The following is a 14,118-nucleotide window of genomic DNA, read 5'->3' as shown; positions in this document are numbered from 1 at the left end:
TTTTGTTTTAGTTTGAAGGATCGTAGGAGCTTCAGTCAGCAAATTTCACTTGGTCCACCCATGCCACAGTTGCTGTGACACACATGGTATATTTACAAATTTTATTTGCCTTTCTAACCACAATAGCACAGCTTCCTGTAAAAGTAGCATTGACTGTAGGTGGATCTATAGAAATCTGGCTGTTGTTACTTAATCCTTGGTTCATGCTTAGTTTTGACACTAGTATAATTTTCACGTTAGATATCAACCATTAGCTTGAATTAGCTCTAATTTTCGTTGATTTTTGTTTTGTTTTCCTGCAAGCAAATGCTGATACATAAATAATATAAATTTGGGTGATGGTTTAAGAAAAAACAAATAACAAAAGCTTCTTACAAAGCAAAAGCAATTCAATCATGAATGCGCTCAAATATGATGTGTGCCCAAAGTCATTTTTGTTACTTTGGTTCCAGCCTAGCAGAAGGAGGATGGGAGAGGTTAAAAACAAAATCTGTGTGCGGCTAATATACGTGATCTGTGCTGTTCCACAATGTGTAAGCAATTTTATAATTCAGGCTTTTGGTCTCTGAAACTATTTGGTTATTGAAGCACTACAGGGCAATCATTAGCAATTCTAAAGGGAACAGACTATATTTAAGCAAAGATGACCTCTGTTTTGTGTTAAAATCTAGTTAAATTTGCATCGTTCAACTTGATTATGTTTAAAGGTACTTAAATGCAGTTTCAAAGGCCACCACCATTGAGGGCTGCTCTAGAAGATGCTGTTTTGTATACCTCAGTGCTGGGCCACTGCATTTTGGATTTCAAAGGGTTTTGGTGTCAAAGGTCATCAGAGTTACCAGATTTTAATTTGAATTAATTGTTTCAAGTCTACAGCTCAGACTTTTTTTTTTTTTGCAGCTGTCTTTAAAGTTGCATTTCTTTTTTTTTATTATTATTATTTACAGTCCTTAGTAGGGGATAAGATTTCCTTCTTTGTTATCGTTTCAGTGTTCCCATGTTTATTTTAACATACTGTTTTCTCAGTTGGGTGAATGTCAAACAACAGGAATATATTCTACTTTAAAAAATAAAATAAAATAAATAAATAAATAAAAAACCCACAGGAAAAATGTCTGTCATAATGAAAGCTGAAGTCATTGTGAGGGAGAGGGTGGTGTACCCATAAGTGCCTGCCTTGATCACAGAATCACAGAATCGCAGAATTGTAGGGGTTGGAAGGGACCTCCAGAGATCATCAAGTCCAACCCCCCTGCCAAAGCAGGTTCCTTACAGTAGCTTCCCTACAGTAGGTCGCACAGGTATGATCTCCTCCTGTTGCTTTGAGTAAAGGCTGCTTCAGCTCCTGGCTAGCTTCTTCACTTAAAAATAAGAGGACAACTTGGGCTGTTGTTTCTGGTTATTGCCTTCAGTGCTGTAGCTGGGTCTGTGACTGTTTATGTATGACATGTTTTTCCAAATAATGTTAAAATTAAGCTTTGCATTATGTTTCAAGGCTGCGATCTATTTAAATTCATAAAATGGGAGGATATTTTTCTTTGAGCTCTAGCACAGCAAGTAAATGTTGGGGGTGGCACACTATATTAAAAAAAAAAAAAGTTTTTTTGCCAATAAATTTTCTGCGTAATTGAATGTCCTGGATTTCCTACTGCATCATCAAAATTTAGACCATCTGGATTTGATTTTAGCTTCTGATCTCCTGCCATGACCCTTGCCATCACCTATGCTATTTTTATGCTGTATGAAGTACTGCTAGCTACCCAAACTGAGGAATCTTTTTCTTGCAGTAAGCATAAGTATTCTCAGCATACATACCTACTGCCCTTCTTTAATTTTTGTATAAGTTTGTCAGTTGGTTTCAGTGCTCTCTCATTCTATTTCAAAAACAGTCAGTTCACCCAGTAGATTCTTCCCCAGAGTTGTTTGTATTTGACATAGAAATGCACAGGTACTTCAAAACTGTCGGACAGTGAAACTGTTTTGTTACTTCAAGCTTTGCTGAGCAAGATGACAGACTTTTAGGAAGGCAGAGTCTGGTTAGGAGGTCTGATCTGACATGCGACAGATGTGAAGATTATATTGTAGTCGTGTTTTCTTTCTCCTCTACATCACAGTTTACTTTAGCAGAGTGATAATACAGATTTGTATGTAAACACATTCCTTTGCCATTTCAGGAGCACAATGATCAGAGCTTGACAAGTCTAGTTCAGCATTCAGCAGTTAGTAGCTCTGTATTAATTGGACGGTCTTTCTTCCTGGAAAGTAGTGTTTGTTTAAATTTCACAGTGAAATATTTTTTTAAATTAACAGTTACTTTCAATTTTTTTCCTCCCCCCCTTCACTCCCTAGATGGTAAAAGCAATCCAAGTTCTTCGTATTCATCTGCTTGAGCTAGAAAAGGTTAATGAGCTTTGCAAGGACTTCTGTAGTCGCTACATTGCCTGCCTGAAGACAAAAATGAACAGTGAAACTCTATTAAGTGGAGAGCCTGGAAGTCCTTATTCACCCGTGCAATCTCAGGTGTGTTTCAAATACAATTAAATCTGTGTTGTAGAGGATGGTCCTTCTCAGGTTTATGAATGTGTCTGATGCTATCTGTTTTTAAAAAGCCCCAGTGATTCTTAAAGTTTACTGTCTTACTTAGGCTTTATGTGGAAGTGTGGAAAGGCGAGTCTGAAATCAAATAGGAAAAAAAACGCCTTCTAAGGATTATTTTTGTATGGCTCTTAGAGCCTTGCTTCTGTTGACACAGGAGGGACTGAATGTTACGTTTGGTAACAGCAGAAATTATAAATTCCTGAAGATGTATGAATTAGCATTTGCAAGGTCAAGACTGTATAAGAATTATCCTAAGCAGAACAAATGTATTATGCATCCAAGATATCTAATAAATTATTTTGAAATGGGAAGGAATTAAGATAATAACTAAAATTCTGAAGCTTTGATGCTTGTAATAAGAGCATCAGGGATCCATTTTGTACGTCCTTTATCCCTTGTGCCTTTGGAAACTTTTTTTCTTAGTATTTATATAACTAGAATCATTTCTCTCCTATAATTACTGCATATAGTTTAATATCTTTTCTAACAGTTGCATTCATGAAGATTTTCAAAGATAATGATGGGTGATAATGAGAAAGTTAATGTAGGTAAATGATGAACTTCTAATGAAGTCTCTCCCTTTGAAGCTAATCCTGTGTTTAAGCTCCAAATGTATTTTTAGAGCTAAAATGACACAAGCTGCTTTATCTCCTTGGGGAAAAAAAATAAGTTCAACCAACTAATTGTTTTATTTTTCTAGCAAATGCCAAGTGCCATTGCAGGCACACTCAGTCCCCAAGGGATTATGGTGCCAGCATCAGCATTGCAGCAGGGAAACGTAACTATGGCAACAGTAGCAGGTATGACAACTAAAGAAAAACTGGCACCTTGCTATTTATTATGGGTCCTTTTATAGTTGTTACAAAAAATACACAAGTATTTCTTCACGTGTTTAGATTTTAAGAACAACTGAAAAGTTGTTGGTTTAATACGAGTGCCTTTATGGTTTCTGGATATCGATTTAATTTCTGTGTATACCAGGTATGTGTGAGTGGAGGTTACACTTTAAGTGCAATATTAACAAATCTTTCTGTGCAACACTAGCTAAGTCTTAAGAGATTGGAATATTTTTGCATTTAGTAACCATCTCATGCTCTGTACAGTCTAGAACTATCCCTAGGAGTCTGTGAAATCCTTCAGGTCCGAGTAGTTGTGTTAATTTTGTATGCAGGTAGCATTTGAATGCATAGTTGACCTATGTATCTAGGTGCCACTCAGCTGATGGCTTTTGCATCATGCATCTTAGATGACAGCTGGAATAGATTGTGGTATGTTAAAATAATTGATATGTTGTCAGAAGTGTGGTACTGTCTACAGTGATGATGCGTTTCTATGTTTAAAGAGAATATTTAGGGGCTTCTACTTACCAAAATGTTTTGTTTTTTCAGGAGGGACAGTGTATCAGCCTGTTACTGTGGTCACTCCACAAGGCCAAGTGGTGACGCAAGCATTGTCACCTGGGACTATTCGAATCCAGAATTCTCAGGTGTGTTTCTTGGGCTTCACAAAACAGTTTCCTGGGTTCGGATGAATCTCTTTGTTTTCAACAGTTTGGGTTTGAATGTGATACATTATAGGATTTACAGATTTTATAATAGGGCATGATATCCCAAGCAGATCTGCCTTGCAACGTCGTACTTCATACTTGTTAAACATTATATGTATTTTTCCCCTTTTCTGTTATCAGTAAAGAAAGAAAAAAAGTATTTACACATGGATTAAACAAAACCAGCCAAATAAAAAGCTTTCTAAATTAAATACCTTTTTACAAGGATTTTACATCCTTGTGATTTTACAAGGATTACAGCTTTCCTAATTGTTGAACTGGGTTTATGGCAGGATAGATTTGAATGCTGCTGTGTAATGCTGTGCTGCTGTCAGAAATTTGTTGTCTTAAGACGGCAACCACCAACACTGTGAAATTGTATGTATTCCTGTATCTCAATTATAGGAAATACCTCTTGAAATGCTCAGTGTTTCACAGTGCTCTGTATGTAGAAAAGAAAAACTGGTGGATAGCTATTGAAATTTCGTTATGAAGCCTCCATATGCAGACAGATCACTTAGAGAGTGAAACATTGTTTTGCAAATAAAAGAATGCCAAAAATATGTGCTTGTTGTAATTTGATGACTTGAACTTAGTTCAGAAAGGATATTTAAATCTTGTTTCATTCCAGACGTAGACATAATGACTGGCCTGAAGAAACTGCTCCCTATTGTTTGAAAAACCTGATTTGGAATAAGTTATAATTGTCTGAAACGCAATCTCATATGCAATTTATATTCTGTTTCTTATTATCTCTGCCTAAGCACTTAACAACGTATCCCCTCGTGTTCAGATAACCAATGTGCAAGCAACTTGATGTAGCTCTAGAAGTGAAAAAGAAAGCAAAGCTGTGAAGGAAACCTGAAATTTTAGGAAAACAGTGTTGTAAAGTGAATTCAGAATATGATGGTAGCCAGAACCTTTTCCCCTTACTAGTCTTTTGCATATATCTTCCTACTTCTTGAAAAGTTGGATGAATTTATTTAGCAGGACCTTAAATACCATGGTTTGCAACTCTGTTTATAATTTTAAGTTCTTTGCTAAAGACCTAAATCTTTACTACTTTACAGCTTCCATAATTGCTTGTGCTTGCACACAGTGAATTTATTCAGGATGGGGTTTTTCAGTTGCTCTTCGCTCTTCGCTTGTGCAAGTGAGTTGGTAGGGTGAAAAGTCAGTCGAAACCCTAACATTGCATGGATCAGTACAGAGAATCCTGTCATTTAGTACATGGAGGGATTTTTTTCTAAATTACAGCAAATCATCATTTGGCTCTTGTGACAAGATCACATATACACCCTGAAAACAGTTGTAATTCTTAAAACAGTAACGTTCTATAATTTTTGCATTATCTGGAAATCTCATATCTTGTATTCCCTGAAAAAGATGTTTTGGAATGCTATTGTAGGTGAGCTGCTATTGTAAGCCTTCCCTAGCAAATAAAGTAGCTTTTTAGAATCAGAGTTCCTAATCTCTTTTCATTTCTTCTCCAAATAACATATATTAATGCAAAATACTGCTGTTACTATGCTAACTTTCTTATTTTAAAATTATACACGCAGCTTCAGTTGCAATTAAACCAAGATCTAGGCATCTTGCATCAAGATGATGGCTCATCAAAAAATAAAAGAGGAGTTCTTCCCAAGCACGCTACAAACGTGATGAGATCTTGGCTATTTCAGCACATAGGGGTAAGGACTGAACATGATCAGGAGTCAAAGATTTTTATGCAACTCTATGTGGTCTTTTATAATTTTGTTTCATAGGGAAAGTGAACTTACTGTTTGTGTAATCCCAGCTCAGTTTTTTCTGAAGTCATTTGGAGCAGTTCCATCCGTTTATGTCATTATTGTTTTAATAATCACGTTATATTTGTACCCCACAAGCTCAATTAATGTTGTTAAAAGGGATCCTTCATTTCATTGTGTTGAGAATGTAGTGCTTTCTTGGCCCTGCTCTATGGCACACAAAGAAATACTTCTATTTGTAGCTGTGAGTTTTTTTGAGGGGTTTTTTGTTTGTTTCTGTTTTAGAGGAATTTCAAGCTTTCTGTCTTTTCCCCTTTTCAACAACACTTCCAATGCATACCAAGTGTGTTGCTACCTACTCTTGCCTGCAGTACAAGTCCTGCCTTTGCATAAACGTTTATTCTTGAAGAATATTGTGGTGTTTAATATTGGTATTTTCAGTCATCTAGCAGCTATTTTGAAACAGACAAATGATGCTGGGAAAGCACGTGTGTGCTTCTTTAGCACTTTTCCACTCTTTTCATCCATTTAGTTCAGAGTAGCTTATTTTAACTAGAAGAGGCTTGTCAGTACTCTCATATGACAGTGCCTTTAGAAAGCATAACTAATCAGATCTTATCACATGCTTATTGCCCAGAGATCACGCTGTTTAATAAAGATTGTCAGCCATGAGAATCTCTCTTGCTGAATTAAACATCAACAGTTCAATGATACAGTGCATATTTTCAAGGATAAGATCAGTTTTGCATAGTAACGCACTTCTTGTTAAATGATTTTTATCTATAAAAGTTTGTGAGGTTTCTTGAATTTGTTCATTACAAGTTAGGTGACCTTAGTCTAGCATCTTTAATCACTTGTAATAAAGGAGTCCTTATTTTTGATGAGGAAATGAAGCAGAAGCTTATGTCTTTATTTGCTTTTTTCTCTTGTTTAGCATCCATATCCAACAGAGGATGAGAAGAAACAGATTGCAGCACAAACAAATCTTACACTACTCCAAGTTAACAATTGGTAAGACCGAAAACTCTTCCAACTTCTCTGTTTTTGTCTCTGTGTGCTTGTAAGATTGAGAAATAATTAAGAGTATGGCTTGGATATGTGGAGTTGAGCTTACTGTTCCATGCTACATGTTTAAGGACTAGAATTATGTGCGGATACACAAGTATCTTATTTATATCCTTCAGCCACTTTGATTATATAAAGACTTCAGAAAACTTTGCAGCCATAAGAATTAAACTCTTCTATCGCTTGAAGAGATGGAAGTACTTGCATCTCTTCTGCAAGATAATTATATTAAAAATATATATATGTAAATCAAGGTTCAAGGAATTTAGTGACCTGAGGCTCTGAGGAGTGTTCCCCGTGTGATTATGGCTGCATATTTTACAGTTTGTTACTGTCAATAGATCTTCATTCCACTTTTCTACCAAATGACAGTTGCTAAACAATGGTGTCCAAATGGAAGGTGTCAGTACCTCAGCCACTGTAGTTCGCAGCTCAGTATGTAGTATGTCTTAAGTTTAAACTTAAGGGTTTACAGGCTTAAGGTGAGAAGCCTGGTCTTGCAGAAGAGGAATGAGGATGCCAGCATGCATCCTATTCTACTCATGGGATTGTGTTCCTAAAATCACTGTAGTGATTTCAAAATGGTGCTGGCTGCAGGACTGCACAAGGGTTCAGTGAGGAAATACACAAGGTAGTGGCTGTACAGTGGTTGCATAAGTGCATCAGTATAACTGTTCTCATGGTGTGGAAGTAACAGAGCTGTATGGTACTGAGATTTGGCTGATGTTTCTACAAGGCATTGCATTAGGCTGTGTGAATCTGACAGCACCACTCTACTTCCTTCTGAAAAATGTGCTTAGCAGTGTCTCCTGGATCAGACACCAGGCCTGGAAAAACCTGTGAGCCTTTCAAATAATTGAAGCAGGCAGGAGCTTATTGGAGTAAACAAAACCAGACCAAACTAACTAGGTTAGACAGGGATAAAATTTAGGTGAGCCCTAATAAGAGGAGTGTCAGCTTTCTGAATGGTACTGTCAACAACTTTTCTGGTGCTTAGCTTATAATAAGATCTTGAAATGTACATTTGTCATGCTGTCTGGAGAATTTTTGTCAGTGAGGTTTTTTGGGAGGGAACACTTAGCAGCAAAATGAGAGGAGTACTTGCTTAGCTAGTTTGCTAATATTGAAGGATGACAGTATTCTAGGAGTTCTAGTTTTACATGCTAAAAAGAATGTCAGACTGAGCTGGAAGGGAGAAGTGATGCTTTGCAGCTTTTATACTTCTGTTTGGTTTTTTCCTACTGCATACTTTGTGAATCCAAGAGACAGAATATTAACCAACTTCAGCTCATGAGTACTTACCACTGATTGTGTTTAGGTTTATCAATGCTAGAAGACGAATTCTTCAGCCAATGCTGGATTCCAGTTGTTCTGAAACTCCAAAAACAAAGAAGAAAACAGCTCAGAACAGACCGGTTCAGAGGTTCTGGCCTGACTCCATTGCATCAGGAGTTGCTCAGCAGCAATCTAATGAGCTCACTATGTCAGATGGTAAGGAGAACTGGTTAGAACACAGAAAGCGAAGTTGATTCCTCTATAACAGAAATGGAGAGTTTGATACATCTCGTGGAAGAAACTCCTTGACATTTCAGCATGACTCTTCTTAATTTGGAAAAACGTAACAAGAGTGTCATTTTTTTTCATCTTCAGTTTATTTTTGGGAGGGATATTTTATTGGAATAAATGCAGTGAGACACTTGCTTTTATTTCAGGAATTATGAAACAGTAGGAGGAAGGGTAGGTGTGTAAATAAGTTCTCTCAGTATGTGTAGACACACCAGCTGCATTCTGTTTAATTAGAAGTACTGGACTGTCCCTTCAGCTTCACAACTCCCCATCCGTTGTGAATCTGTTCACGTTCCTTTCACCGTTGCTATCTGCACTTTTATATAAGCTTCAGGTGTTTCAAATTTCTCATTGTGAAAAAGAGAAATAGACTAATCTCCAAAAATTTGACTGCAGTAACTTCCATAGCATCAGATCCAATAATATTTCACTTTCCTAAATTGAATCTGTTTTAATCTCAGGACAGTCCTGAAGCCTGCTGCTTTATTCATTGCAGTGTTTTAGCAACTTTTTTTCCTCAGCTCCTGCTGGGTTTGACAACAACTTTATCAATTTAAGTCACGTTTTCTCTATGAACACTCCAATTTTTCTGCAGTGGGTTAAACTGGAGTACTTTGCAGAAATGATCTTGTGATTACTTGATTGGAGATTTCTTTAATGAGTATCCAGAACACAGATGAATTAAAGATTCTAGACCAACGTGATTCTGGCATTTCCTAACGTTTAAGTGTCTGACAAGTTATTTAGCTTTTATTTTAATTTAGTTCCTTAGATTTTCTTCCTGTTGATCATAAACTGTACTACATACAAATATGTCTTGCTTAGCCTGAGAAACCAAGAAAGAAGCTAAAATTGTGTGATTGTGCTTCTCCAGGTGCTGTTGTAACAATTACAGCCCCGGTAAACATGAATGTAGACAGTCTCCAGTCCTTGTCATCCGATGGTGCTACACTGGCCGTTCAGCAAGTTATGATGGCGGGGCAAAGTGAGGATGAGTCCGTAGACAGCGGTGAAGACGATGGAGGAGATCTCTCAACGACAAATATCAGTGGGCTGGTTTTGGATAACAGCGATTCTCTGCAGTAGGAAGCATGAGAGTGTGACACAACGTTTAGGAAAAAGAATGGACTGACTGACTGTTTTTATAGTTTGCACAGCAAACATTTTACACAAGTTTTATTTCTAATATGTTTTATATGTAGATATAGAAGGGTGCACTTTTTTGTATTTCATAGTAAGCTTAAAGAGTGTTTTTGCAGGTGCAGCAACTTCTTTCAAATGTGGTTGTTCTGTTTTTTTTCCATTTCATTTTCTTATTTCAGAAAATATTATCTAGTAATATAAAGAACCACGTAAGCACCCCTTTATTCTCTGAATTGGAAGTGCTGCCATTTCTAAAGAATTATGCAGTTTCAATTAGTGCTGTTATTTAACACAGCTCTTGATGGGCAGGTGATGTAAATTTAAAGCATGTGAGGAACTTGATCGTTAAGTTTGATGCGTATATTTGAAAGATGCTTCTGCACCTTAAAAACTGCTAGTCTGAGGTGGACAGCAACACACACACAAAGAAAAAGGCCATGTGTGATTCAGTAGCGAATGTATGGCAACTTCAATGAGTTTAGTTTCTCTCGTAGTCCATGAGCCTGTTTATCATTTGCTATAAAAACTCCTATTTTTACCTTACCGGGATTATTGGATAAAAAAAAAATATTTTTATAAATTCATGAGGAATTGGGATGACAACTGTATTATGCAGGAGTTTAAAGAAAAAAAAAAATTTCCAGAGGGGAAAAATAAATGTTTAGTATTCCTATTTGGAAGGTCTGAAAACTGACCAAATTTAATAAACGAGCCTACGGTAGCACTCTATGATTCTCAGCTATCCTACAGTGATAGAGTAAACGTATATTTGATAATAGCATAAGAAGGGCCCACTGTTTGATGGGGTTTTGATATTGTCAAACGTTGATTTATATTATGTGTAATATTCAAATTCCATTAACTCTGCATCTAGACTTGTATACGAAGATATTTGCTCAATGACTGTTCAGGTAAGTAAATTCAAATACCCACAACATTTCCAGTTATTGGAGAAATTTAAGAGTTTATAGTTTGTAGACCCGATTCTGAAAAGTTAAAAGTTGTGTACTGCATCATTATGAATTTTGCTATCACTCCATTGTATTGAAAATATTTTCCCCCACTACAAAAAGAAGTAATTTATGGGTTTATATAAAATTTCCTCAAATCCGAAGGTCGCCACCAGAGTATACAGCAGGCTTTATTACAGTAGAAGATCCTTGTATGTCATTTAAAAACGAAAACCTAGCGATGAAAATATGTTTTGTGGTAACAATTAATTTCGCCTTGTCCCTCTCTTCTCCCCCCCCCCTCCGAAGTTTGGAGTCTCTATTTATCCGTGAACACTTACTTTTGGAACTTTGTGTTTCGAATAAGACTCCAGGAGTCACGGTATGCTCAATGTTCTCATTTTAACCCTGTCCCTTTGTCCCTATGTTGGGTTGGATCAAAGCCAGTAATCTTTTCTCATTAAAACCAAATCTAGTTGCATTTCTAACATGACAGGGAAGAGGATTTTAGCTTGCAGAATCTTCATCGTGTTTGAGCAGAACTCTGCAAATATTTGAGAACTTTATTTCTGCTTTCCAAAATACTCAGGCATGTGCTTTAAGTCCCATTGATTTCTGTGGGATTAAAGCCTGTACTTTTTTTTATATGCTTAAATGCTTGGAAGTAGGTCTTTAAAGACTGCATTACAAGGCTAGTTTAAATTGGTATGAAAAAAAAACCCAGAAAGAAATGCCAGGATCGCTGGTACGCATACATGTACAATAATGCTAGTTTTAAGTGATTGGTAGCTATTTTGAAAAACTGATGTTGGGACTTAATCAACACTCGTGATGTTTCTGCAATAGCTTTCGTTTATTCCTGGCTGAGGTTTTTGCTTCCAAGTTCAAATCCTGTAATGATCTGCTGCAGCTGGAGTGGTACCTTCTAAACGATTTTGGTTAAGTTCTCTGCTTTGCTGCTCGTGCACCGCATTTGTTAAAGGGCATAGCAAATGGCTGACAAAAGATAGCATGACTATCCCAAAAGCTATTGTCAAATCCATTTGAACCCTAAAATATTTTACAAGACTGCTATCATGTACAAATCACGCTCCTCTGGAAACGTTCAACCTACTGCTCCTATGAAGGATGCCAGAGATAACTAGAACCAAGAAACACATCCTGTTCTTAGTCGTCTTTGTTTTAACTCCAGAAGCACTTCCCTTTATGTAACAGGCTACGCTTTTGGTTTCTGTGAGGGGATTATTCAGCTGCCCTTGTTAATATTTAATAATGGCTCTAATCTTTGTACTTGTAGCACGTAGGCAGATGAATAATAACTTCTCAGTGCGTACAGGGCCATGGTAAAATCTGTTCTTCCAAATTGGCCTAGAAGGAAATTTGTGCTAGAAGAACAAACCATTCTGTCTCCTTCCCCTCCATGACAAGTTGCTCCTCCAGGTCTACCGGCAGAGCTTTCCCCACCAGCTTCAAGGCAGGCAAGGAAACAGTACAGCAGTGAACCTGGGAGGGCAGTGATTAGCCAGCAGTGAAAGGAGAAGGGTGAACTAAAGCAGAACTCAGCTTTTTTCTTCTTTTTTAAGACGACTAAGATGATTTAGTATCTGTACAGCTGGCTGGAATACATACAGTTTATCTGCCATTTTGAACTCAGTTGAAAATAGGCATCGGGGCTTGCAAGCTTCTGAAAGCTTATTTTTTCAGAAAGAAAATGTTACCAGCTTGGCTTCTCCATTCCTTCTTCCTCCCACACACCTCACTCCTTGCAGTTTTTCTCCTGAGAGTACTGTGACCTTCTCTTGATATAAATATCCAGAAAGTGAAACTAACAGAAGCCCCTATGAAAGGGAAGAACATGAAATAGTTCTGTTGTCCAACTAGAGACAGTTAATTATTAGAACAAAAGAGGTTTACCGATATAACCAAAGGTATTACTGAACATATGGAACTGGAACTCTGTATTTTAATTTGGTGAGAATTCTGTAGTAGGTACGAGCTGCATAGAAGTGTGGTTTTGTTGTTGTTTTGGTTTTGTTTTGTTTTTCACAATTGGGGGGGGGGGGGGGGGGGAAGGTGTGTTCTTCCTTTTTTGATGTGTAAGATTGTTGGCTTAAACAAAGCAACGTTATCCAGGAGAAGTGTATGTTTACATTAGACAGTTATTTACAAAGTCTTTATAGGGAACCTAACATTAAACTCATGTATAATTATCCCTGTCCCCAGTTTGTAGGCAACAGAAGAGCTCACTTGTTTTTTGTTTTTTTGGTTTAAATCACTGCTATTCTTCTGCAGTCACAACTACTGAAACTTCAAATCTTTTCCAATCTAATCCAGATCATTAATACAAAACAAGAGGTTTTAGACCACTTGTCCCAAGATTTCTGTGATAAGCAAACAGATCTCATAATCCTAGAATGGCCTGGGTTGAAAAGGACCACAAAGATCGTGTGGTTTCAACCCCTCCGCTACGTGAAGGGTCGCCAACCACCAGACCAGGCTGCCCAGAGCCACATCTTGAATGTCTCCAGGGATGGGGCATCCACGGCCTCCTTGGGCAACCTGTTCCAGTGTGTTACCACCCTCTGTGTGAAAACTTCCTCCTAATATCTAACCTGAACCTTCCCTGTCTCAGTTTAAAATCGTTCCCCCTTGTCCTATTGCTATGCAGCTACGTGAACAGCCATTCCCCCTCCTGTTTATACGCTCCCTTCAAATACTGGCAGGCCCCAATGAGGTCTTCCCAGAGCCTTCTCTTCTCTAGGCTGCTCAAGCCCAGCTCCCTCAGCCCGTCTCCACAGGAGAGGTGCTCCAGTCCTCTGATCATCTTAGTGCCCTCCTCTGGCCCTGCTCCAAGAGCTCCATGTCCTTCTTGCACCGGGGGCCCCAGACCTGGACGCAGTGCTGCAGGTGGGGCCTCACAAGAGCCAAGTAGAAGGGGACAATCACCTCACTCTCCCTGCTGGCCACCTTTCTTTAATGCAGCCCAGAACACAGCTGACCTTCCAGGCTGTAAGCACACACTGCTGGCTCACATCCAGCTTCTGGTTTACAGGACCCCCAAGTCCTTCTCCTATGGGGCTGCTCTCAAGGGGTTCTTTGCCCAGTTTGTATAAAACACCTGGGATTGCCCCAGATGAAGTTCAACACTTTGCACTTGGCCTTGTTGAACTTCTTTAGATTCACATGGTCCCACCTCTCCAGCCTGTCTGGATCCCTCTGGATTTCTCATTTCTCTTCAACTTTAGAATCACTGCATTTGGTAAGCGAATTCAAATTGGTCAGTATATATATTTTAAATATATTCCAAAAATATAACAAAAGTAATCATCATACTGGAAAACATTTAGAATCAATAGGCATGGCTCTGGCTCTGCAGAGACTTTCCTAGATCTGGGTATTGGGTCATATTGGAGTCCTGCTGACCTCAGGGAAACTCCATAAGGGCTGCGTTCGCCTGTGTAAGAATTGCTTCCCTCTAATGGTCCCTGATCATGATTAGGAA

At 38.0% G+C, this 14,118-nt stretch overlaps 1 protein-coding gene across 6 annotated transcripts in view; it reads left to right on the top strand.

Moving 5' to 3' along the window:
• PKNOX1 (PBX/knotted 1 homeobox 1) overlaps nucleotides 1-12,674 on the top strand; it is a 40,996-nt gene extending 28,322 nt beyond the window's left edge. For all 6 annotated transcript variants that reach the window (XM_042867056.1, XM_042867058.1, XM_042867057.1 and 3 more), the window contains 7 exons: nucleotides 2,350-2,520; nucleotides 3,299-3,398; nucleotides 3,987-4,084; nucleotides 5,707-5,835; nucleotides 6,827-6,903; nucleotides 8,276-8,448; nucleotides 9,398-12,674. In XM_042867056.1, coding sequence (XP_042722990.1) covers nucleotides 2,350-2,520; nucleotides 3,299-3,398; nucleotides 3,987-4,084; nucleotides 5,707-5,835; nucleotides 6,827-6,903; nucleotides 8,276-8,448; nucleotides 9,398-9,609 — 960 coding nt within the window. In that variant the 3' untranslated portion in view covers nucleotides 9,610-12,674. The remainder of the gene's footprint in view (nucleotides 1-2,349; nucleotides 2,521-3,298; nucleotides 3,399-3,986; nucleotides 4,085-5,706; nucleotides 5,836-6,826; nucleotides 6,904-8,275; nucleotides 8,449-9,397) is intronic.
• Nucleotides 12,675-14,118: the final 1,444 nt, after the last annotated feature.

Source organism: Lagopus leucura, unplaced genomic scaffold (assembly GCF_019238085.1).
Source record: "Lagopus leucura isolate 7727_CA_CO unplaced genomic scaffold, USGS_WTPT01 Super-Scaffold_100001, whole genome shotgun sequence".
In the NCBI taxonomy this organism is placed as follows: domain Eukaryota; kingdom Metazoa; phylum Chordata; class Aves; order Galliformes; family Phasianidae; genus Lagopus; species Lagopus leucura.
This window is presented reverse-complemented; position numbering and strand designations above follow the sequence as displayed.